The sequence below is a fragment of the Somniosus microcephalus genome, chromosome 17 (assembly GCF_052327205.1).
Source record: "Somniosus microcephalus isolate GS21.2 chromosome 17, FLI_Smic_1.0, whole genome shotgun sequence".
Classification (NCBI taxonomy): Eukaryota; Metazoa; Chordata; class Chondrichthyes; order Squaliformes; family Somniosidae; genus Somniosus; species Somniosus microcephalus.
Window position 1 is genome coordinate 66488899 of NC_141003.1, and position 26247 is coordinate 66515145.

The 26247-nt window shown below is 44.4% G+C and overlaps 1 protein-coding gene across 2 annotated transcripts in view; it reads right to left on the reverse strand.

The window, feature by feature from the left end:
- The window catches only part of LOC147105807 (uncharacterized), a 117301-nt gene that overhangs the window by 60339 nt on the left and 30715 nt on the right, over positions 1–26247 (reverse strand). The window contains exons 1-2 of one of the 2 annotated variants that reach the window (XM_086010577.1): positions 20752–20840; positions 8197–8325 (exon numbers count right to left, since the gene is read on the reverse strand). In XM_086010577.1, the coding sequence (XP_085866703.1) occupies positions 8197–8268 (72 nt within the window). In that variant the 5' untranslated portion in view covers positions 8269–8325; positions 20752–20840. Of the gene's footprint in view, positions 1–8196; positions 8326–20751; positions 20841–26247 lie in introns of those variants that run through there. The other variant, XM_086010578.1, reaches the window with a different exon arrangement.

Here is a 26247-nt window from a genome sequence, read left to right on the forward strand (position 1 = left end):
GTTGGAGAGAGCATTGTAAGACGCCATGCTGACCAGATTCTAGAGTCACTGGAAAACGTCAAATCTACACCACGATCCTATACACCTGGTGATGAAACCAAAGTACCAATTGCATCTACCTCAGAATCGGTGATATTGGAAGCAGACGAACCAAACAACGACGTTGATCCCGAATCAACTTTGCCAGAAGAACCTGATACCCCAAAGAGGACTTATCCGGACAGAATCAGGAAGCCTCCTCAAAGACTGAATTTATAATTGATTAACTTCAGCTAATGTATATGACAACTGTAATTGTAAATATGTTATTTAATTATTAATCGAATGTTATGTACTGTTTAGCTAAAAGGGGAGGAATTGTAGTGTATGTACTTTGAAGAAGGAACTATATTCTGCAGCCCCTGTATACTGCAGTACCAGTAGTGACCACCCCTGTATATAAGCCTGTATAGTAGTTCCAGTTTTGTCTCCATTCAGTAAACACCTGTTATAACCAACTTCTGCAGTCCGTGTCTCAATTACACACGGACATTACAGTAGGTCATTTGGCCCCTCGAGCCTGCTCCGCCATTCAATAAGATCATGGCTGATATGATCTTAGCCTCAACTCCACTTCCCTGCCCGCTCCCCATAACCCTCGACTCCCTTATCGTTCAAAAATCTGTCTATCTCCACCGTAAATATATTCAATGACCCAGCCTTCACAGCTCTCTGGGGTAGAGAATTCCAAAGATTCACAACCCTCAGAGAAGAAATTCCTCCTCATTTCCTATTTAAAAGGATTTCCTCTTATTCTGAAATTATGCCCCCTAGTTCTAGATTCCCCCAGGTGGGGAAACATCCTCTCTGCGTATACCCTGTCAAGCCCCTTCAGAATCTTATATGTTTTAATAAGATCCCCTCTCATTCTTCTAAACTCCAATGAGTATAGGCCCAACCTGCTCAACCTTTCTTCAGAAGACAACACCTTCATCTCCGGAATCAACCTCGTGAACCTTCTCTAAATTGCCTCCAATGCAAGTACAGGAAACTTTGTGCTATCCGGCACCCACGGGACCGAGCTGCTGCCGTTGCCTAAAAAGTGCCGTACTCTCCAGAGTTAATGTTGAGAGATACGGAGATTCTTATCTCCGTATTTGACAACACTGTTGCTTAGCAACAGCTTCTAAACACTCGGGTGTGGCCCTAAAGCTCTGTAGCTGAAGCTGTTGCTATAGCTACAGACCTTGCACAGCTTGACTGTTCAAACAAAGCAAAAAAAAACAAACAAAAAGAATAAAAAACGGCTGCTGATTTTTGCCGGTGGCTCCAGATTGCCGGATAGCTCACCTCCGGATAGCACAAAGTTTCCTGTATATCCTTCCTTAAATAAGGAGACCAAAACTGTACGCAGTACTCCAGGTGTGGTCTCACCATTGCCTGTTACAGTTGTAACAGAACTTCCCTACTTTTATGCTCCATTCCCTTTGCAATAAAGGCCAACATTCCATTTGCCTTCCTAATTAATTGCTGTACCTGCATGCTAACTTTTTGTGATTCATGTACAAGGACCCCCAGAACCTCAGCATTTTGTAATCTCATTCCATTTAAATAATAATTTACTTTTTTATTTTTCTTACCAAAGTGGACAACCTTGCATTTTCCCACATTAAACTCCATCTGCCAGATTTTTGCCCACTCACTTAGCCTATCTATATCCCTTTAGAGAGTCTTTGCGTCCTCCACACAATTTGCTTTCCCACCTATCTTTGTATCATCAGCAAATTTGGCTCCATTACACTCAGCCCCTTCATTCAAGTCATTAATATCGATTGTAAATAGTTGAAGCCCCAGCACTGATCCCTGCGGCACCCCACTACAGTGTGCCAACCTGAAAATGACCCATTTATCCCGACTTTCTGTTTTCTGTTAGTTATCCAATCCTCTATCCATGCTAATATATTAGCCCCAACCCCATGAGCTCTTATCTTGTATAGTAACCTTTTATGTGGCACCTTATCAAATGCCTTCTGGAAATCCAAATACACGACAGCTACTGGTTCCCCTTTATCCACCCTGCTTGTTACATCCTCAAAGAACTCCAGCAAATTTGTCAAACATGATTTCCCTTTCATAAAACCATGCTGACTCTGCTTGACTATATTATGATTTTCTAAATTTCCTGCTATCACTTCCTTAATGATGGACTCCAGCATTTTCCCAATGACAGATGTTAGGCTAACTGGTCGTTAGTTACCTGCTTTCTGTCTCCCTCCTTTCTTAAATAGGGGCGTTACATTTGCGGTTTTCCAGTCCGCTGGGACCTCTCCAGAATCCAGGGAATGTTGGTAGATTACAACCAATGCATCCACTATCTCTGCAGCCACCTCTTTTAAGACCCTAGGATGCAGGCCATCGGGTCCAGGGGACTTGTCCACCTTTAGTCCCATTAGTTTGCCTAGTACTTTCTCTCTAGTGATAGTGATTGTTTTAATTTCCACCCTCACCCCAATAGCCCCTTGATTATCCATTATTGGGATGTTTTTAGTGTTTTCTACTGTGAAGACCGATACAAAATATTTGTTCAAAGTCTCTGCCATTTCCCTGTTTCCCATTATTAATTCCCCAGACTCATCCTTTGGGGGACCAATGTTTACTTTAGCTACTCTCTTCCTTTTTATATACCTTTAGAAGCTCTTACTGTCTGTTTTTATATTTCTTGCTAGCTTACTCTCATAAGCTATCTTCTCTATCATTTTTTTAGTCGTCCTTTGCTGGTTTAAAAAAAATTCCCAATCCTCTGGCCTTTCACTATTCTTCACAACATTGTATGCTTTTGTTTTCAATTTGATACCATCCTTTACTTCCTTAGTTAGCCATGGATGGTTCATCCTTCTCTCACTGGAATATATCTTTGCTGGGAGTTATGAAATATCTCCTTAAATGTTTGACACTGCTTTTCTATAGTCTTACCCTGTAATATATTTTCCCAGTCCACTTTAACCAAGTCTGCCTTCATACCTTTGTAATTACCTTTGTTTAAGTTCAGGACACTAGTTTGAGACCTAGCTTTCTCACCCTCAAACTGAATTTGAAATTCTACCATGCTATGATCACTCTTCCCAAGAGGATCCTTCACTTCGAGATCATTAATTAATCCAGCCTCATTACACATTACCAGATCTAAAATAGTCTTCTCCCTGGTTGGTTTCACAACATATTGTTCCAAGAAACCATCCCATATACACTTTAAGAACTCTTCCTCAAGTCTACCTTTGCCAATTTGCTTTGTCCAATCAATATGAAGATTAAAATCTCCCATGATTATAGCCGTACCTTTCTTATTTCTTGATTTATTCTCTGTCCTAGTGTGGCTACTGTTCGGGGGCCTGTAGACCACTCCCACCAGTGACTTTTTATCCTTATTATTTCTTATCTCCACCCAAACTGATTCTACGTCTTGATCTTCTAGGATAAAATCATTTCTCATTACTGCACTGATCTCATCCCTTATTAACAGAGCTCCTTTTCCTTTCTGCCTATCCTTACGAAGTGGCAAATACCCCTGAATATTCAGTTCCCAGCCTTGGTCACCTTGCAACCAAGTCTCTGTAATGGTTATCAGATCATACCCATTTACTGTATTTCTATTTGTGCTGTCAACTCATCTATCTTGTTACGAATGCTGCATGCATTCAGATATAGAGCTTTTAATTTTGTCTTTTTACCATTTTTCCCTACTCTGACCCCTCTTTCTGATGCACTCTTGTGTATATGCTCTGTCCCTTCCTGTCACACTCTGGTTATCATCACTTCTATCACTGCCCTGCACTTTTGCCTTCTCATTTTTCTTTTGACTTTTTTAATTTCCGCTCAGCGTATCCCCCCCCCCCCCCACTATTTAGTTTAAAGCCCTATCTACAGCCCTAGCTATTCGATTCGCCAGGACACTGGTCCCATCCTGGTTCGAATGAAGCCCGTCCCGACGGAACAGCTCCCTCTTATCCCAGTACTGGTGCCAGTGCCCCAGGAATCGAAACCCATTTCTCCCAGACCAATCTTTTGAGCCACTCGTTCATCTCTGATCTTATGCCAATTTGCACGTGGCTCAGGTAGTAATCCAGAGATTATTACCTTTGTGGTTCTGCTTTTTAATTTAGCCCCTAGCTGCTCATACTACCTCAGCAGAACCTCTTTTTTTGTCCAACGGCACGGATATGTGGTTGGAAGCTCATCTCATGTTCAAATATGACACCAAGGTTGCGAACAGCCTGGTTCAGCCTCAGACAGTTGCCAGGGAGAGGGCTGGAGTATTTCAGCATTAACAATATAGGTTAATTCAGCTCCTTTGCACAATATTTCCCAAACCAGTACCCCTGATATGATTGTTAAATGCATTATTTAAACAAAAATACCCAATAAATTTTAAATATAAAAGTGATAAAATTCCCTTCCCCAGCAAATTTTCTCAGCACCCTTGTCTCTTGAAGGCGCTGATTCTTCACTGGGTATGATTTCTCTCTCCTCAATGCTGCCTGACCTGCTGATTGTTTCCAGCACTTTCTGTTGTTATTTCAGATTTCCAGCATCCGCAGTATTTTGCTATTGTATTAGTGTTTGGTTCACTGCCACTTCTCTTCTAGGAATGTCCACCTTGAAGAAGTTCTGCTCTTCTCTCCGATGGGATTTCCGTTCGTCTCTTCAACCTTGTTCATCTTCATTGCTTTCTGTTTCCCTTCTTGTGTTTGATCAGGTATCTGCCAAGACTCGTTTTCACAGCCACATCTCTTTCCTCAGCAACTGTCTCCAGTTCCTACTTATTCCACATGGATTCCAACTGAAATTCCACCCTTTGTGTTTCTGATCCACCCAGGATTACAGACATCTCCAAGATATTCAGCGTTCCTCGAACTACTGCTCTCGCCGCATCCTAAGATCCGCGCTCAACGCCATGCGTTGCCACATGAACACTCTCAATCTCTCTTCAGCAACTCCAATGCACTCTATCTCAAAGCTGTCCCGGTCCACAGTTCCATTTCATCCTTCGACTCACCCGACGCTTCAACAAAAAACTTTTAAAATCCCTTTCAGATGTCAAGGATCGCAAGCTTCATCAACTCTTGGACACCAATGCCCCTCCCTTCCTTCCTCCCCTTCACTCTCCTCTGATCCCATCCCTTCTTCCAATCTTACCCCCTGCTGTGTTTTCACTATCCCCTCTGACCTTCCCCTCTCCGACCCTGAACGATCAGTCCTTCGCAAAGGCCTGAGCGTCATCCCCTTACGCCCCCATCTCAATGAATTTCGAGCTCGGCACGACGCCAAACTCTTTTTCTGTCGCCTTCATCTCCGTGCCCACTTCTTTGGCCAGGAGTCTTCCCCTCCCGCTTTCAGAATTCTCGGTCTACCTGGACCTCTCCCTCTGGCCTCTTACCCTCTCTAGATCTTTTCATTGCTAACTGCCGGCGTGACATCGGCCGTCTCCAGTTCTCTGCTCCCCTCACTCACTCCAACCTACCTCCCTCTGAACTTGCAGCACTCCGTTCTCTCCGATCCAATCCCAACATTGCCATTAAACCTACTGACAAGGGTGGTGCTGTTGTTTGGCGAACCGACCTCTACCATGCGGAGGCTGAACGGCAACTCTCTGACACCTCCTCCTGCCTCCTCCTGGACTATGACCCCACTGCCGAACATCAAGAAATTGTTTCCAAGACTGTCACTGACCTCATCTCCTCTGGAGATCTTCCCTCCATGGCCGCCAACCTCATAGGCCTTCAACCTCGCACAGCCTGCTTCTACTTCCTTCCCAAAATCCACAAACAGGACTGCCCTGGTGGACCCATTGTTTCAGCCTGTTCTTGCCCCATAGAACTGATTTCTTCCTATCTCGACTCTTTTTTTCCTCCCCTTGTCCAGTCCCTTCCCACCTACATTCGCGACTCTTCCGACGCCCTCCACCACTTTAACAGTTTCCAGTTCCCAGGCCCCAAACGTCTCCTTTTCACTATGGATGTACAATCCCTCTACACCTCCATCCCCCACCAGTATGGCCTGAGGGCGCTCCACTTCTTCCTTGAACAGAGGCTCAACCAGTCCCCATCCTCCTCTGCCTGGCTGAACTTGTTCTCACATTGAACAACTTCTCCTTTGACTCCACTCACTTCCTCCAAATTAAAGGTGTTGCTATGGGTACCTGCATGGGCCCTAGCTATGTCTGCCTTTTCATGAGATATGTTGAACATTCTTTGTTCCAGTCCTACAAAGGTCCCCTCCCTCACCTCTTTTTCCGGTACATTGATGACTGGATTGGTGCCGTTTCCTGCTCTCGCCCTGAACTAGATAATGTCATTCACTTTGCTTCCAATTTCCATCCTTCCCTCACCTTCACATGGTCCATTGCCGATTTTTCCCTTCCCTTCCTTGACTTCTCTTTCTCCATTTCTGGGGCTAGGCTATCGACCAACATCCACTATAAGTTCACGGACTCCCACAGCTACCTGGACTACACTTCCTCCCACCCCGCTCCCTGTAAGGACTCTATTCCATTCTCCCAGTTTCTCCGTCTCCGCCGCATCTGTTCTGACCTTTCATACTTCCTTTTTCCTCAACCGAGGATTCCCCTCTACCGTGGTTGACATGGCCCTCGACCGTGTCCGTTTCATTTCCCGCACTTCTGCTCTCACCCCTTCCCCTCCCTCCCAGAACCACGATAGGGCTCCCCTTGTCCTCACCTGTCACCCCACCAGCCTCCACATTCAGCGGATCATCCTGCGCCATTTCCGCCACCTCCAACGTGGTCCCACCACCAAACACATCTTCCCCTTACCTCCCCTTTCAGCATTCAGAAGGGACCGCTCCGTCCGCGACACCCTGGTCCACTCCTCTATCACCCCCAACACCCTTTCCCCTTCGCCCGGCACCTTCCCATGCAAGCGCAGGAGATGCAACACCTGCCCTTTTACCTCCTCCCTTCCCACCGTCCAGGGCCTCAAACACTCCTTCCAGGTGAAACAGCAATTTACTTGTACTTCTTGCAATCTAGTATACTGTATTCGCTGCTCACGATGTGGTCTCCTCTACATTGGGGAGACCAAACACAGGTTGGGTGACCGCTTTGCGGAACACCTCCGTTCAGTCGGCAAGCGTAGCCCCGAGCTTCCGGTCGCCTGTCACTTTAATTCTCCCCTCCACTCCGATCTCTCTGTCCACGGCCTCTTACACTGTTCCAACGAAGCTCAACGCAAGCTCGAGGAACAGCACCTCATCTTTCTATTAGGCACTTTACAGCCTTCTGGACTTAACATCGAGTTCAACAATTTCAGACTATAAATTGGCCCTTGTATTTCTTTATATATTTTTTCTCTCTCTTGCTTCCTCACATGGTAGCTATTAATGTTGCTGCCATCATCATTCACACATCATCTAGAGCCATCTTTTGTTTCTTAACTTGTCCCATTACCTCTCCTTTTGCCTTGCACTATCATCCTTTTTGTCATTCAATCTCTCCTGCCTTCCAGCCTGTCACAGACCTTCCCTTTGTTCTTTCCTCCCCGCCCCGCTTAAAAATCTCTCTTCCCGAACCTTTTCCAGTTCTGATGAAGGGTTCGACCCGAAACGTTGACTCTGTTTCTCTCTCCTCGATGCTGCCTGGCCTGCTGAGTGTTTCCAGCACTTTCTATTGTTATTTTATGGTTTCATGGGCTCTAGTCATCCTCCAGTCCCTCTCCTTCGTGGCCATTCTTTATGTATGAGCCCAGAAAGTGAACATTGCCAGGCTATTTGATCACAGGATGCAAGTGCATGGATGCAGTCTATGTTAATTTAGCTGAACTCAGCAGGGTGGCTGTACTACAATTCGCCTCAGTGGCCTTGGACTGGAGGGGGAGGGAAAATCCAACAGGGCTCCTGCTCTGATCGGCACCCTGTGATTCCTGCTGGAAAGTGTGCATGTCGTGGGAGGACAGGAACAGGTACAGCTGCGGTGCACCAAATAGCCTGTCAAGACTCATTGTCTAGATGTACACACAAAGAATGCCCACTTGAGCAAGATACTGGATGGTTGTCAGCACGTATGGAATCATATCCCAACAAAACTGCACCTTCAGAAGAGTGAAGAAAACTGGAGGGTGTAGGAGAAAGAGAGAAAAAAAAATATCCAGTGGGAACCACATGCTACATGTTTGGGAGTGAGAAAGGGGTCTGGTAAATACTCACCAGGCCACTTGGTTTAGAGAGAGTTGAAAATTGTTTGACTATGTTGCTCCGGTCTGTCTCTCTGTGCGTCATTGTGTCTGAAAAACTGGTGTGCAAGGACTCCGTACTGAGATGCCCATCTGCCTTTCTCTGTAACAATCCAAATAACATTGTGTATTAATTAAGGGCATATTTTTACATAAGATTTTCTTCATAAGATGTCTATCGGAAGAATACAGTTGAAAAGGAATATTAGTTATTTATTCATTTGAAGAATAGGCCGTATAATTTTTTCTTTTTTAAAAAGAAAAATGACAACCTTTCTACAAACAAAATTACCTGAGACTTGGGTATAAATGCAGCCCAGATTTATAGGCTGAAAGTATCCTCCATTTGCTGGGTGCAAGTATCCTATCTCAAATGGACATTCTTAATCCAGTTTCTAGTGGGCACAGGCCAACGGCACAAAACTGCCTGAAAATGGCAAACTCATTCAAAGAAGCTGGTATGGAAAATGGCACATTGTTGAGGCAGAGTGCAAGGTGCTTTACTCTGCATCTAACTACACTATACCTGACCTCAAGGCTGACAGTAGGTACACTACGAGCTTTGTACACTTTGGGAATATGCAGACCTGGGACATTTTGATATGGGATGGTACCAAAAGTGGGTAAAGAGTTATGTATGCAAAAGGCTATGGATTAGCACAGCTTAGAAATAGTATAAAAGAAGTGAGATCATAATCACAAAGTGGGAAGATGAAGAAGGGAGCCATCTGAAGGGTTGAACTCATCCGACTGTAATGTATGTATTTTCTGCGGCAAAGCATTCTTTGTAATCTCGGTGTTTGTCATGAGTAATATATGTAATATTTAACATTTAATAAAACTTCAAGTGTCTAACATCGTGGTATGGAGGCAATATTTAATAAAGGGAAAGAAGGAAGGGGTTGCATTTGTATAGCGCCTTTCACGACCTCAGGATGTCCTATAGCACTTTACAGCCAATGAGTTACTTTTTGAAGTGTAGTCACTGCTATAATGTAGGGAAACGCAGAAGCCAATTTGTGTACAGCAAGGGCCCACAAACAGCAATGAGATACATGACCAGATAATCTGTTTCAGTGGCGTTGGTTGAGGGATAAATATTGGCCAGGACACCAGGATAACTCCCCTGCTCTTCTTCAAATAGTGCCACGGGATCTTTTATGTCCACCGGAGGGGACAATCAGGGCATCAGTTTTAACGCCTCATCCAAAAGACAGCACCTCCAGCAGTGCAGCACTCCATCAATACTGCACTGAAGTGCCAGCCTGGATTAATGTGCTCAAGTCTCTGAAGTGGGACTTGAACCCATAACCTTCTTACTCAGAGGAGAGAGTGCTACCACTGAGCCATGGCTGACACCTTGGGAAAGGGGAAAGTCTAGATGGAGTAAGTTTATTTCAAAGTACTCTCCCCATTTTATGTAGAAAAAAATAATTTATCTGCAAAGATCTGATTCAAAAACATAAATTTTATTACATGCAAGGATGCCCTCAAATCAGGCCGGCCTCTCTACTAAACCACTCCATGACATCAGCCGTGAGGTGCAGCTCAATGCCTCCTTAAACAACTCCATTGGGAACAGGGGCCATGACTTTATTCCAAACCGAGAGGTGGTCTGGTGGTACTTAATCCTGGAAAACCACCATGCTGGCTGGGGATACGTAGTTCTCAGCCTGAGATACAGGAGCTCGGTCAATATACACAGTGATGTAAGAAAAAGGAGACTTACCATCAAGTAACTTTAAAGTAAGCTTTAAGTAACTTATAAACACACTATATACACAAGAGAGGTCTTTACCATGCCTCTGGTAGAAGCCTCTTACAATACTGAACAGACCAGTATTTATACCAGTCCAACAGGAAGTGACATATGACAGGAAGTGAGGTATGTACACAGTTCATAGTTCACAGGAAGTGATGACATAACTTCCCGGATGTTATCATTTTTATCACATTCTTCCCTCCTGCAGGATTAGGAGGCTGTGGTCTACCTTTTGGTCCGCAGCCGCCGAACAAGGAAGAGTCGCACCCGTTTGGATTCCCGTCGTAGAGGGTCGCTGGTCCGCTTACATGCGGTTGGCCATTGGTCAGAGTCTGTGTGGCCTGGATTGCCCTGTGAAGGGTCGGGGAGATCATGGCTTCGAGTACGCACCCCAATAGGTTCAAAGTCGGACTGCCTCTGTTCAGAGGGAGGTGCAGAGCTGGTCTGTGGCGGATCAGTACTTTCATGCGCGGTACTGGGAGGGTCGCAACCTTGAGCACGGGGTTCTACCGGCACCAAGCTAGTTGGTGTCCGATCAAGATCCTGGAGAGGGGTACCCGATAGGTCCCAAGAGTTTCCTGGTGAAATGCCATCACCCGATGTCCCACTAGGTCCTGGTGGGCAGGGAGCCAGATCCCGTAATGATACGGTAGATTCTCGGCCGTCGGAATATCGTATGTTTGCATAGGTGGGGTTGGCATCGGTTAGTTCGACCTCGTCTACAAGAGGGTCATTTTTAGACGTCCGAACGTATCTTCGGAGTAATACAGGTCCAGGAGTAGTTAGCCATGACGGGAGTGATGTCCCATGAGATGAGCGACGCTGGAATCCAAAGAACCGCTCATGAGGTGTAGTATTTGTGGCTGTAGAAAGCAGGGACCGTATAGAGTGCAATGCATCCGGAAGCACTGTTTCCCATTGCTGGTCTGGTAGGCCCCGAGATCTTAAAGCGAGACGTACGGAATTCCAGATGATACCGTTATACCTCTCTACCTGCCCATTTCCGATGGGATGGTATGGTGTTGTTTTGCTTGTAGCAATTCCCCGTTCTGAGAGGTAGTCCTTGAGTTCCCTTGACATAAAGGATGGACCCCGATCTGAGTGAATATAAGCCGGCATGCCACAGAGAGAAAATACCTGCTCAAGGCAGCAGATTACTGTGGACGCCAGCATATTGGAGCAGGGGAAGGCAAACGGAAAACGTGAATATTCGTCGATCATGGTGAGCAAATATGTGTTCCGAGTTGAAGAGGGCACTGGGCCCTTAAAATCGATGCTAAGTCGTTGCATCGGTTGGGTTGCATGTATGAGTATACCATCTGAGGGGCGGAAGAACTGAGGTTTTAATTCCGCACAAAGCCGGCATTCTGAGCATATTTTCTTTACATCTCCAGTGGAAAAAGGGAGATTCCGTGATCGTACGAAATGTAGCATGCGCGTAACGCCAGGATGACACAAACCATTGTGGACATCCATGAGAGTGGAGGATGACATAGTGGAGCAGAATGCCCGTGTGAGGGTGTCCGGGGCCACATTCTCCTTGCCAGGCCGATAGAGAATGGTATAACCAAAAGAGGCCAGTTCCATCCTCCAAAGTTGTATTTTATTATTCTTAATTTTGGTTCGTTTTCGATTATCGAGCATGAAGGCGACTGATCGTTGGTCCGTGATCAATGTAAAGTGCTGGCGAGCTAGAAAATGGTTCCACTTCCGTACTGCCTCTATGATGGCTGTGGCTTCTTTCTCAACCGGAGGATAATGTAGCTCGGCACCTTGTAAGGTCCTGGACATAAATGCTACAGGACGACCTTCCTGATTCAGAGTAGCCAAGATCGCCACCTCCGAGGCATCACATTCAACCACGAAAGGGAGATTCTCATCAATGGAGTGAAGAGCCGCTTTCTCCAACTGTTTTTTGAGAAGGTTAAAGGCTGCAACAGCCGCTGTTCCCAGTGGAAATGATCTAGCATGCAGCAAGGGTTGGATTTCGTCCGAAAAATGAGGAATCCATTTAGCGTAGTATGCAAACAGACCGAGAGCCCGACGTAAAGAAGCCGGATTCTTAGGTGACGGGAGCTCTTGGAGCGGGCGAAGTCTTTCTGGGTCTGGCTTAATGATACCATTGCCTACGCAGTAGCCAAGGATGTTGATGGTCGGTTGCGACTCAACAGATTTGGATTCATTCAGGGTCAAATTACGGCGATGGAGGGCATCCCGAAATTTTTGGAGGTTGGAGTCGTGTTCCTGTTGATCGTGACCTGCAATGGTAATGTTATCAAGATAGGGAAAAGTGTCCCTTAGGTTTTCCTGCTTAACCAGGCCATCCATTGCCCGTTGGAAAACAGCCACTCCATTAGTAACCCCGAATGGGAGGCGACGAAATTGGTACAGCCGTCCATTAGCCTCAAAGGCTGTGTACTGCTTATCTGAGACCTTCAAGGCTATATACACAAGAGAGGTCTTTACCATGCCTCTGGTAGAAGCCTCTTACAATACTGAACAGACCAGTATTTATACCAGTCCAACAGGAAGTGACATATGACAGGAAGTGAGGTATGTACACAGTTCATAGTTCACAGGAAGTGATGACATAACTTCCCGGATGTTATCATTTTTATCACACACAGTACTGCTCCTTTGATTCTTTCCCATTTAAGGTTTTCAATTTTTATCATCGGTGAAGCAAATTTCAGAACTGAAGTCACGAGCCCAAACCCCTGTCCACTTTTTGAGTTGATAATGCAAACCTTCCAACTCACCATCATTTCTGAAGAACGGAGGTTGGCGAGGACAGGTGTAGAGGATGAATGGCCCTGAAATTGCTGGCAAATTAAATCTGCCCACCATTATTAGTTCTAAAACAATTCAGCAATTTGTGGCGAAGAGATACGCCACAAGTTCTGATTCTCCATAAATTGCTGGACGATTTGCGCTGCTCCACAGTGAGCCTTGACAAAACCCAAAAATTGCAACCTCGCCTGAGCCCCTCTCCGTTGAAATTAACCGCATGTTATGTAATTGCTGGATTTTGCACTGCAAATGCAATTTAATCTCGCCGCTGCCATCTAGGGCTAGTAATTCATGTCGTAAGGACCCTGTTAATGATGTGATTTATGGTTTTGACGTAAAACTCAACCTTGGAGGCCCAGAAAGAGGACAAATGAAGCTGTGGACTCTCACTCCAGCAGGTAGTGAATTGTTCCTAGAGGTTTAAAAAAATTTTTTTTTTAATCTCTCTTGGGAGTATTTTTGTGCCAGTCTTGCCATTCACGGAGGAAGACACAAAAAACCTCCCAGAAATACGAGAAAACCAAGGGTGTGGCGAGAATGAGGAACTTAAAGAAATTATTAATAAAAAAACAGTACTAGCAAAATTAATGGGACTAAAAGTTGATAAATCCCAAGGACCGGATGACCTACATCCTAGGGTTTTGAAAGAGGTGGCCATTGGGATAGTGGATGCATTGGTTGTCATCTTCCAAAATTCTATAGATTCTGGAATGGTTCCTGCAGATTGGAGAGTAGCAAACGTAACCCTGCTATTTAAGAAAGGAGGGAGAGAGAAAACGGGTAACTACAGACCTGTTAGCCTCACATCAGTAGTTGGGAAAATGCTGGAATCTATTATAAAGGATGCAATAACTGGGCACTTAGAAACTAATACAGTAGTAAGATTGGGCAGAGTCAACATGGATTTATGAAAGGGAAATCCTGTTTGACAAACCTATTGGAGTTCTTTGAGGATGTAACTAATGGAGTAGACAAAGGGGAACTGGTAGATGTGGTGTATCTGGATTTTCAGAAGGCCTTCGATAAGGTCCCACACAAGAGGTTGGTGAACAAAATTAGGGCACATGGAATTGGGGGTAATATACTAGCATGGATTGAGAATTGGTTAACAGACAGAAAACAAAGAGATGGGATAAAAGGGTATTTTTCAGGATGGCAGGCTGTGAGTAGTGGGGTACCGCAAGGATCGGTGCTTAGGCCCCAGCTATTCATAATCTATATCAATGATTAAGACGAGGGGACTAAATGTAACATTTCTAAATTTGCTGATGATACAAAGCTAGGTGGCAGTGTCAGTTCTGAAGAGGATGTGAAGAGGCTTCAAGGGGATCTCGACAGGCTCAGTGAGTGGGCAAGAACATGGCAGATGGAATATAATGTGGATAAATGTGAAGTTGTCCACTTTGGTAGAAAAAACAGAAAGGCAGAGTATTTCCTAAATGGTGAAAGATTGGGGAATGCAGATGTTCAAAGGGACCTGGGTGTCCTTGTACATGAGTCACTGAAAGTGAATGTGCAGGTGCAGCAAACCATTAGGAAGGCAAATGGTATGCTGGCCTTCATTACAAGAGGATTTGAGTACAGGAGTAAAGAAGTCTTACTCCAATTATATAGGGCCTTGGTGAGACCACACCTGGAATACTGTGTACAATTTTGGTCTCCTTACCTAAGGATATACTTGCAATAGAGGGAGTGCAAAGAAGGTTCACGAGATTGATTCCTGGGATGGCGGGACTGTCGTATGAGAAGAGATTGAGTAAACTAGGCCTGTATTCTCTTGAATTCAGAAGAATGAGAGGGGATCTCATTGAAGCATACAAAATTATTACAAGGCTTGATAGGGTGGATGCTGGGAGAATGTTTCCCTTGGCTGGGGAGTCTTGAACCAGGGGCCACAGCCTCAGGATGAAGGATAGGCCATTCAGGACTGAGATGAGAAGAAATTTCCTCACACAGAGGGTGGTGAATCTTTGGAATTCTCTGCCCCAGAGGGCTGTGGAGGCTCAGTCATTGGGTATATTCAAAACAGAAGTCGACAGATTTCTGACTAGTAATGGCATCAAGGGATATGGCGATAGGGCCGGTGAATGGAGTTGAGGCAGGAGATCAGCCATGATCTCATTGAATAGTGGTGCAAGCTCGAAGGGCCGAACGGCCAACTCCTGCTCCTATTTCTTATGTTCTCCTGTTAGTGTCGGAAGGCAATAATTTTCAGGATGCAAAGCTGTTTTGACACTCAGAAATGCAAAGTAGATAGATTTCTTTAAGAAAATAATTTCGGGATACAGTACAAGTAAAAATGTTTGTACATTTCACACACTTACTCTGTCATTCACTCATTATTAACTTCTCAAGAACCATACAAAACTGGGTTACAATGTCCTCTTCTGCTTGGTTTTATTTATTTTTTTACATTTCCTTTCTCTCTCTTCATCTTCTCTTTCTGTATCTAATTTGACTCTGATTCACCCTATTTCCTTCTCCGTTGTTCACTCTGTTTCTTTCTCTATCCTTAAATTTAATTGGTTATGGAGATAGACCATTGGGCACAACGTTCATGAGGTCCCAGATGTGACTCTGTTATTGCCGCACCATTATTAATTTGCATTTCCAGTAATTTGCTGTGCAAATATAGTATGATCTGAAGGGTGAGGTAGAAAAAAAGTCCAATTCATGTCGCTCGCCGCAAGATGTGCCATTCCAGCAATTTCTGGGCATTGAGACTGAGCTCAGATAGAACCTGACTGGCAAGGGTTCTGCATCAGTCAGAGTTTATGTGGGGTGTAAGTTTGGGAGGCCAGAAAAAGAAGCATTAGAGTCCACGGAGTCCACATCACGGAAGACCTCTCCTGGTCCCTCAATACCTCCTCTCTGGTGAAGAAGGCCCAATAGCGCCTATATTTCCTAAGGAGGCTGAAGGGATGTAACCTGTCACCCCTGATCCTCTCTAACTTTTACCGCTGCACAATAGAGAGCATCCTGACAAACTGTATCACAGTATGGTATGGCAGCTGTAGCTACTATGACCGGAAAACCCTGCAGCGGGTAGTCAAAACTGCCCAACGCATTACCGGCACCCGGCTACCGACCATAGAGCACATATACCAGAAACGCTGTTTACGGAGGTCACGGTCCATCATCAAAGACCCTACCCACCCCAGCCACAGTCTGTTCGCCCTCCTGCCATCTGGGAGACGCTACAGATGCATTCGCACCCGTACGACCAGATTTAGGAACAGCTTCTTTCCCAGGGCTGTCATCCTACTGAACTCCACAAATAAACTCTAAAGCCTGCACATCTGCCAATGCACTTTATTATGGTTATGTTTATGTTAATGTATTACAAGCCAAATGTATGTTGAATGTTTAAATGTCTTAATCTAAATGTACACTCTCGGGAGCCGCAAGCCTACATTTCGTTGTACTGCACTTGTGCACTAACAATGACAATAAAAGTTGATTTGATTTGAAGCCCAAAGATGACAATGGTCTGGATTAGAACATAGAAAAATAGGAGTAGGAGCAGGAGTAGGCCATTCGGCCCTTTGAGCCTGCTCTGCCATTCAATATGATCGTGGCTGATCCTCTATCTCCCTACCATATTCCCGCTCTCTTCCCATACCACTTGATGCCTTTTGTGACTAGAAATCTATCTATCTCCTTCTTAAATATATTCAGTAACTTGGCCTCCACAGCCTTCTGTGGTAGAGAATTCCACAGGTTCACCATCCTCTGAGTGAAGAAATTTCTCCTCATCTCTGTCCTAAATGTCCTACCCCTTATCCTGAGAGAGACTGTGACCCCTCGTTCTAGACCCCCCAGCCAGGGGAAACATCCTCCCTGCATCCAGTCTATCTAGCCCTGTCAGAATTTTATACGTTTCAATGAGATCCCCTCTCATTCTTCTAAACTCTAGTGAATACAGGCCTAGTCGACCCAATCTCTCCTCATACGACAGTCCTGCCATCCCAGGAATCAGTCTGTTGAACCTTCGCTGCACTCCCTCTATGGCAAGTACAGTATATCCTTTCTTAGGTAAGTATATCCTTTCTTAGATTATTCATTTACGGGATGTGGGCGTCACTGGCAAAGCCAACATTTATTGCCCATCCCTGAGTGTCAACAGTGAGATCATGATGGAGTCAAGTGATATGGAGGAGGGAGTATAGGTAATGTGGGGTTTGAAGCACAGTTCATATGCTGATCTTATTAATTAGCTTATTGCTCTATTTTTGTGTATTAATCACAATAAATTAAGGGTTTGTGACAACCAAAGCTTCTAGAAGTCTAAAGGAGCCCGAATCCCCAACCAATTTGCCAATATTTCACACCTTTGGCATTTCTTATCAGCTTAGTTCAGTTGGTAGCACTCTCACCTTGGAGTCGGAAGGTTATGGGTTCAAGTCTCCCTCTGGGACTTGAGAGCATAGACTAGGCTGCTCTTTCAGTACAGTACTGCGGGAGTGTTGAATTGTTGGAGGTGTAGCGCTTTGGATGTTAAACTGAGGTGCTATCTGGTGGTTAAGGTGTGTGTTAAGGATCCCATTATTTGAAGATGAGCAGGGTATCCTGGCCAACATTACTTCCTCATCCAACATCACCAAAAATACAATAATCAGTTCATTCATCTCACTGGGGTTTGTGGGACACTGTGGGCTGGATTTTACTCACCGAGATGAGTTGGGGGCGGGACTGCTGCCTTCTGGGTTCTAGTCCCGCCCCCAGCGACGTCCGACGCATAGACGCTATTTCCCCCTGATTGGCCTTACGGGCTTGCTGGTCAATTAAGGGAAAGCCGGTGTCAGAAGACGCCAGCTGATGACGCTTCATCTGCCAGTTTTCTTAAAAGCACATGAACCATAAATTTTTGACAGATGATTTGACAGTGTTTGCCAGCATTGAGGTGCTGTCAAATACTGCACACAGGTGAGCCCTTGCACCCAGGCTCTCCAATGACTCTCACCTTAGGATAAAACAGATGGCAGCTGCAGGTGAGAGTACAGAAGCGATCTGTCACTTCTCCCAATGAGGCCACACAAACACTTCAAAGCTTCTCACCTACAGAAAAATCTAAACACATTAAAAATGACTTTACCAACATTTCCTTATCTCTGATACTCACCAGTGTCCCAATGCATCCTTCATACCACTACTGCAGCTGTCATCTGCACACAAATATTACAACAGACCCACAGCACGCCTCACTTAGCCTGGCGGGGTTCCCCAACGTCGGGAAGCCCGCAGAAGTCTAAAATTTGGAAAAAGCCTCTTAACTGCCTGTTAACAGTGGCTATAATCCTCTTCCCGCCGCTAGGAGTCGGGTTCCTGCGCAAATCGGGGACCCGCTTCCATTCTTTTTGACTTTCCCAGCAGTCATAAAAACATAGAAGATAGGAGCAGGAGTAGGCCATTCGGCCCCTCGAGCCTGCTCCGCCATTCAATGAGGTCATGGCTGATCATCCAAACTCAGTACCCTGTCCCTGCCTTATCCCCATATCCCTTTAGCCTTAAGAAAGATATCTAACTCCTTCTTGAATATATTTAATGAATTGGCCTCAACTGCCTTCTGTGGTAGAGAATTCCACAGGTTCACCACTCTCTGGGTGAAGAAATTCCTCATCTCTATCCTAAATGGCTTACCCCTTATCCTTAGACTGTGACCCCTGGTTCGGGAACTCGGAGGGAACCCTTCCCCCAATCTCGGACTCCCCTGCCATCGGGAACATCCTTCCTGCATCTAGTCTGTCTAGTCCTGTTAGAATTTTATAAGTTTCAACGAGATCCCCTCTCATTCTTCTGAACTCCAGCGAGTATAAGCCCAATCAACCCAATCTCTCCTCATACGTCATTCCTGCCATCCCAGGTATCAGTCTGGTGAATCTTCGCTGCACTCCCTCCATGGCAAGAACATCCTTCCTCAAATAGGGCGACCAAAACTGCACACAATACTCAAGGTGTGGTCTCACCAAGGCCCTGTACAACTGCAAGACATCCTTGTTCCTGTACTCGAACCCTCTCGCTACGAAGGCCAACATACCATTTGCCTTCTTAACCACCTGCTGCACCTGCATACTTACCTTCAGTGACTGGTGCACAAGGACACCCAGGTCTCGTTGCACTTCCCCTTCTCCCAATCTATTGCCGCTCAGATAATAATCTGCCTTCCTGTTTTTGCCACCAAAGTGGATAATCTCGCATTTATCCACATTATACTGCATCTGCCATGCATCTGCCCAATCACCCAATCTGTCCAAATCATACTGGAGTTTCTCGGCATCCTCCTCACAGCACACACGCCCACCCAGCTTTGTGTCGTCTGCAAACTTGGAGATATTACATCTAGTTCCCTCGTCTAGATCATTAATATATATTGTGAATAGCTGGGGTCCTAGGACCGATCCCTGCGGTACCCCACTAGTCACTGCCTGCCACTCGGGAAAAAAACCATTTATTCCAACTCTTTGCTTCCTGTCTGCCAACCAGTTCTCTATCCAAGTCAGTACCTTGCCCCCAATCCCATGTGCCTTAACTTTACACGCTAATCTCTTATGCGGGACCTTATCGAAAGCCTTCTGAAAGTCCAAATGCACCACATCCACTGGTTCTCCCTTATCTATTCTACCAGTTACATCCTCAAAAAATTCCAGTAGATTAGTCAAGCACGATTTATCTTTTGTAAATCCATGTTGACTTTGTCCGATCCTGTCACTGTTTTCCAAGTGCTCTGCTATTACATCTTTTATAATGGACTCTAGCATTTTCCCCACTACCGAGGTCAGGCTTACCGGTCTATAATTCCCCGTTTTCTCTCTACCATCTTTTTGGAATAGTGGGGTAACATTAGCTACCCTCCAATCCATGGGAACTGTTCAAGAGTGTATCGAATTTTGGAAGATGACCAGCAATGCATCTACTATTTCTAGGGCCACTTCCTTAAGTACCCTAGGATGTAGATTATCAGGCCCTGGGGATTTATTGGCCTTCAAACCCATCAATTTCCCTAACACCATTTCCCTACAAATACTGATTTCATTTAGTTTCTCTCTCTCATTAGACCCCATGTTCCCCGACATCTCTGGGAGGTTATTTGTGTCCTCCTTTGTGAAGACAGAACCAAAGTATGTATTTAATTGGTCTGCCATTTCTTTGTTCCCCATTATAAATTCCCCTGATTCTGACTGCAAGGGAGCTATGCTTGACTTCACCAATCTTTTTCTCTTCACATATCTATAGAAGCTTTTAGTCAGTTTTTATGTTCCCTGCAAGCTTACTCTCATACTCTATTTCCCTCTCTTAATTAATCCCTTTGTCCTCCTTTGCTGAATCCTAAACTGCTCCCAATCCTCAGGTTTGCTGCTTTTTCTTCAAACCCGCCTCCTCAGGGCTGGTAAAATCCAGCCCAGTGTGTTTGCCTATATACCAAGTGACCAGGCAACATAATTCATTATACGAGTGCTTTGAGATGATATGTTTATAGATACAAGTTGTTCTTTTCCATTTCATTGAAATACATAATAACAATGCTATCTGAATACTTCACAATGAGATAATTGCAATCAGACCAAACACCAATTATTCTCCATTCTTGTACAAAAATCCTTTCCATAAGTTTAAAAAGTCATATTTTTACATGGGTGCAAGAAACGGTAGTGGATTCCTCAGAATGACAATAATTTGTAGAGGATTCACTTAACCTTGTATTGCAAATTCTGTAAAGGACTATGTGGAGTTAAAGGCACCAGATTTCCCTGATCCAAAGGCTGCAGCAAACTAGCCCTCTGTTCCACCCACCCCCACAAGTCTGGGAATAAGGACCATCGACTCAAGAAATAATAATTTTAAGTAAAAATAGATCACGAATAAAATTGGCCTACACTTGATACCTGTTCCATCCACACCCCCCTTCCAAAAAAGTTGTTTGAGGATGGATGATAATAAACGTTAAAACACGACGCGTTTCTATCATAAATTACTCACAACAGTAAAATATCTAAGAATTCGGTGACTTTACATCAATTTGTTTCGGGAAATATTTCTTCCGTTGCCCTTTTCGTCCGTTGCCCCGGGAAACGCGCGCGCTTTCCCTCCACTCAGGCGCGACCCATCATCGCTGATCTGACCAATCGGCTTCGTGCTTTGAGGTCACGTGGAGCCGCGGTAGCCTATCAGGACTCTCGGAACCCGTGAAGACGATGACTCTTGTTGAGCGGACAACCCGGTGATTTTTATCACCAGAATGGTCAGTTGGGTTCATTTCACTGTATCTGGGGTTTTAGCTCAAAACCCAAATGCGATTTTTTTTTGGTGGGCGGTCTTATTAACAAAATGGATTGATTTTGGTTCAAGTTCTGCTGTTCCACAGAGGCTCAAATAACATTAGCACTGTGCTTTCAAAATGACTTAGCAACAACTTGTATTTATATAGCGCCTTTAACTTAGTGAAACGTTTCCAAGGCGCTTCACAGGAGTGATTATCAGACAAAATTTGACACCAAGCCACGTATTGAGATATTGGGACAGCTTGGTCAAAGAGGTAGGTTTTAAGGAGTGCCTTAAAGGAGGTGAGTGAGTTGGAGAGGTTTAGGGAGGGAATAGCTTTGGGCCTAGGCAACTGAAGGTACACCTGCCAATGGTGGGGTGAAGACAATCGGGGATGCGCAAGAGGCCAGAATTGGTGGAGCGCAGAGTTCTCATCGGGCTGGAGGAGGTTACAGAGATAGGGAAGGGCGAGGCCATGGAGGGATTTGAAAACAAGGATGCGAATTTTAAAATCGAGGCGTTGCCAAACTGGGAGCCAATGTAGGTCAGCGAGCACAGGGGTGATGGGAGAGCAGGACTTGGTGCAAGTTAGGTTATGGGCAGCATAGTTTTAGATGAGATCAAGTTTATGGAGGGTGGAAGATGGGAGGCCAGCCTGGAGTGTGTTGGAATAGTCAAGTCTAGAGGTAACAAAGGCATGGAAGCAAAGCCATTCAAAAATGGAAGAATACTGTGTAAAGTATCTTAATACTTCAATACTGAGAGGAGAAAATCCTGCTGCAGTAATCCAATCTCTAACCTGAAGGAAGATTGCAAACACTATGGACACTTTTGCTCTCCACCCATTGCACAGATCAGGTGCAGGTTGTATCCCACAATTTGTTCCAAGACAACACAAGAAGTCAGTGAACTTTGATTTCAGTGCTGCAGCCATGTCATTAGATGTAACTTCTTGACTGTGAAAAAGAAGTACCTTTTATATCCTTTATACAGATTGACATTTCATTCATTCATTTGAGATTGATTAGTACTGTGATTGTTCAGGCAAATGGTTCTCCCGACCTGCTGGGAGAGACGGGGTTTTTTAAATTGTGGGCTAAATTTCCCAAAGGCACTTTAGTAATCCGTGGGGAACACTACATTTTAAATTGATTGAATTTTTGCCTCCTCACTGTTTATTTTCCTGTACCACATGCCATTTTCTAACTAAGAGAATATTCAGGTAAACTGCTCCCAGTCCTCTCTCTGCCTGTGTTTTCTTGAGGTAGAGAATGTGAGCAAGAGTGATGACTCCCCTATAATAATAATAATCCCCTCCCATAAGAAGGCACTTCATCTGCTCTGTGCAGCAGAGGCTGTAGCCATAATCTGAATTCATGAGCACAAAGCTTCATCTACCAAATCTAACGTGCTGGAGTGCCAACTCACTCTGCCAACTATACATTTTTTTAAATTTTGAGATTAACTCTATTCTGTTGTCCATTTTTCACGCTTTGGCTTCACAGCCCCCACACAAAATGTGCCTTCAAAGGTATACGGGCAATCTGCTCCCAGACTTATACAGGCATACAAAATTGACAGCAAGGAAAAGACCAGCTGGTCCATCAAGCCTGCCCCACACTTGTGATGGCTGGAGCAGCATGACTAAACACTTCCTCTTTCCTCCTCAGCCATGTAATCTCTTGGGAGAGGCAAAATACTAGAGAAAAAACCCAGGCTCAATAAGGGAAAATATACTCTGGAAAATTTCTCTCCTAATCCCACCCCTGCCCCTCAGGTGATCATGGACCAAGTGTTATCTGTAAAGACACTTACCTTCGATATGATGCTATCTCTGCCCCAGTCAAGAACCAGTCCAGCTCCCTTTTGAAGATGCACAGAGAGTCAGCACCCACCACACCAGCCGGCAATGTATTTCAGAGGCTCACTACTCTGGGAAAAGAAGAACCTCCCAACATCCAGTCTATTTCTACTCTTACATAGTTTAAACTCATGTCCCCTGGTCCTCCACAATCTGTTAAACTGTAATAATGAAAGCTTCCGTCTATGCTACTCTAAACTAGCTGCCAGGAAGTGTACAGGAGTGACTGAAGAAAAATGACTGTCATCAGATGCTTTTCCACAGTGACAGTACAGAGATTTGAAATCAGCCACATGGGACAATGCATTTGTGTCCAACCGCTTCACAATGTAACTGTAACTCTTAATGCTTCTACCTACAGTATTAACGTTTACAGTGTAGTTGGTTATTGAATTGTAGCAAGTATCAATTTCACTGATACATTACCAAGTATTAGCAATATTACTTAGTGCCTTATATTAAAGCCCTTCACACAATGGGATAGAGTTTTTGCTTTCGGCGCAAGCAGCAATCTGGGCGCAAATTGCACCCAAAATTATGCCCATTTCGAGAAGTTTTTTTTCTCATTCATTTGCAAATCTGCCATGGACCAACACAGTCAGGCAGCGTTTTAAAATAATGTTGCTTTAACAAATATTCCATGATGTATTTAAGAGTGGTAACTTGGTAAAGTTTGATTAATACAGCTGAAATGGGTTTATCACAAAAAATAAGCATTTTCAATCACAGTGGCAATTCACCACCTGTGAGTAACCTGATTTTAAATGACTGAAAATGACAAAATATATACAGAAACATTTCCTACTTATATTAGAACATAAGAAATAGGAGCAGGAGTAGGCCATTCAGCCCTTCGAGCCTGCTCTACCATTCAATGAGATCATGGCTGAGCTGCCTCAATGCCATTCACCGGCCCTATCACCATATCCCTTTACAAGTCAGAAATCTATCAACTTCTGTTTTGAATATACCCAATGTCTACATCGCCACAGCCCTCTGGGGTAGAGAATTCCAAAGATTCACCACCCTCTGTGTGAAGAAATTTCTTCTCATCTCAGTCCTGAATAGCCTACCCTTTATCCTGAGGCTGTGGCCCCTGGTTCTAGACTCCCCAGCCAAGGGAAACGTTCTCCCAGCATCCACCCTATCAAGCCCTGTAATAATTTTGTATGCTTCAATGTATAAAGATAAAGGTAAAGTAGTAAAGGGGGTAAAAGCAGGAATAAATTGTCACAAAACATATTTAAAAGTTCTTTATCTGAATGCACGCAGCATTCGTAACAAAATAGACGAGTTGACGGTACAAATAACTACACATGGGTATGATCTGGTGGCCATTACAGAAACATGGCTGCAAGGTGACCATGACTGGGAACTAAACATCTAGGGGTATTTGACAATTAGGAAGGACAGACAGGAAGGAAAGGGAGGTGGGGTGGCTATGTTAATAAAGGATGGAATCACTGCAATAGTGAGAAATGATATTGGGTCAAAGGATCAGGATAGTGAAACAGTTTGGGTGGAGATAAGGAATAATAAGGGGAAAAAGTCACTAGTGGGCGTAGTCTATAGGCCTCCTAACAGTTGCAACTCTGTTGGTCGGAGTATAAATCAGGAAATAGTTGGGGCTTGTAATAAGGGAACAGCTATAATCATGGGGGATTTTAACTTTCATATTGACTGGACAAATCAAATTGGGCAGGGCAGCCTTGAGGAAGAGTTCATAGAGTGCATTAGGGACGGGTTCCTTGAGCAGTATGTTACTGAACCAACCAGGGGGCAGGCAATCTTAGATCTGGTCCTGTGTAATGAGACAGGATTAATAAAACATGTCCTAGTAAAGGATCCCCTTGGAATGAGTGACCATAACATGGTTGAATTCCAAATTCAGTTGGAAGTTGAGAGAGTTGGATCTCAAACCAGCGTACTAAGCTTAAATAAAGGAGACTATGAAGGTATGAGAGCAGAGTTGACTAAAGTGGACTGGGAAAATAGATTAAAGTGTAAGACAGTACATGAGCAGTAGTGTACATTCAAGGAGATATTTCACAACTTTCCAGAAAAATATATTCCACTGAGGAAAAAGGGGCGTAAAAGAAAAGACAGCCATCCGTGGCTAAGTAAAGTAATAAAGGATAATATCCGACTGAAAACAAGGGCATATAAAGTAGCCAAATCTAGTGGGAGGGTAGAAGATTGGGAAGCATTTAAAAGCCAGCAAAGAATAACTAAAAGATTAATTAAGAAAGGGAAGATAGATTATGAAAGTAAACTAGCAAAAAATATAAAAACAGATAGCAAGAGTTTCTACAGTTATATAAAAAGAAAAAGGGTGGCTAAAGTGAATGTTGGCCCCTTAGAGGACGAGACCGGGAAATTAGTGGTGGGGAACATGGAGATGGCAAAAACGCTGATCAAATATTTTGTATCAGTCTTTACAGTAGAGGAAACTAAAAAATATCCCAACACTGGACAAACAGGGGGCTATAGGGGGGGAGGAGCTAAACACGATTAAAATCACTAAGGAGGTGGTACTCGGTAAGATAATGGGAATAAAGGCAGATAAATCCCCTGGACCTGATGGCTTACATCCTAGGGTCTTGAGAGAAGTAGCGGTAGGGATTGTGGATGCATTAGTGGTAATTTTCCAAAACTCCCTGGATTCAGGAAAGGTCCCAGCAGATTGGAAAACTGCTAATGTAACGCCCTTATTTAAAAAGGGAAGTAGACAAAAGGCTGGAAACTATAGACCAGTTAGCCTAACATCTGTGGTTGGTAAAATGTTGGAGTCCATTATTAAGGAAGCAGTAACAGGACATTTGGATAAGCATAATTTAATCGGACAGAGTCAGCATGGTTTTATGAAGGGGAAGTCATGTTTGACAAATTTGCTCGAATTCTTTGAGGACGTAACAAACAGGGTGGATAAAGGGGAGCCAGTGGATGTGGTGTATTTGGACTAACAAAAGGCATTTGACAAGGTGCCACACAAAAGATTACTGCACAAGATAAAAAATCACGGGATTGGGGGTAATATACTGGCATGGGTGGAAGATTGGCTATCTAACAGAAAACAGAGAGTTGGGTTAAATGGTTCATTCTCGGGTTGGCAATCAGTGACTAGTGGTGTTCTGCAGGGGTCAGTGCTGGGACCCCAACTCTTTACAATCTATATTAATGATTTGGAGGAAGGGACCGAGTGCAACGTATCCAAGTTTGCCGACGAGACAAAGATGGGAGGGAAAGCAGTGAGTGAGGAGGACATAAAAAACCTGCAAAAGGACATAGACAGGCTAAGTGAGTGGGCAGACATTTGGCAGATGGAATATAATGTTGGAAAGTGTGAGGTTATG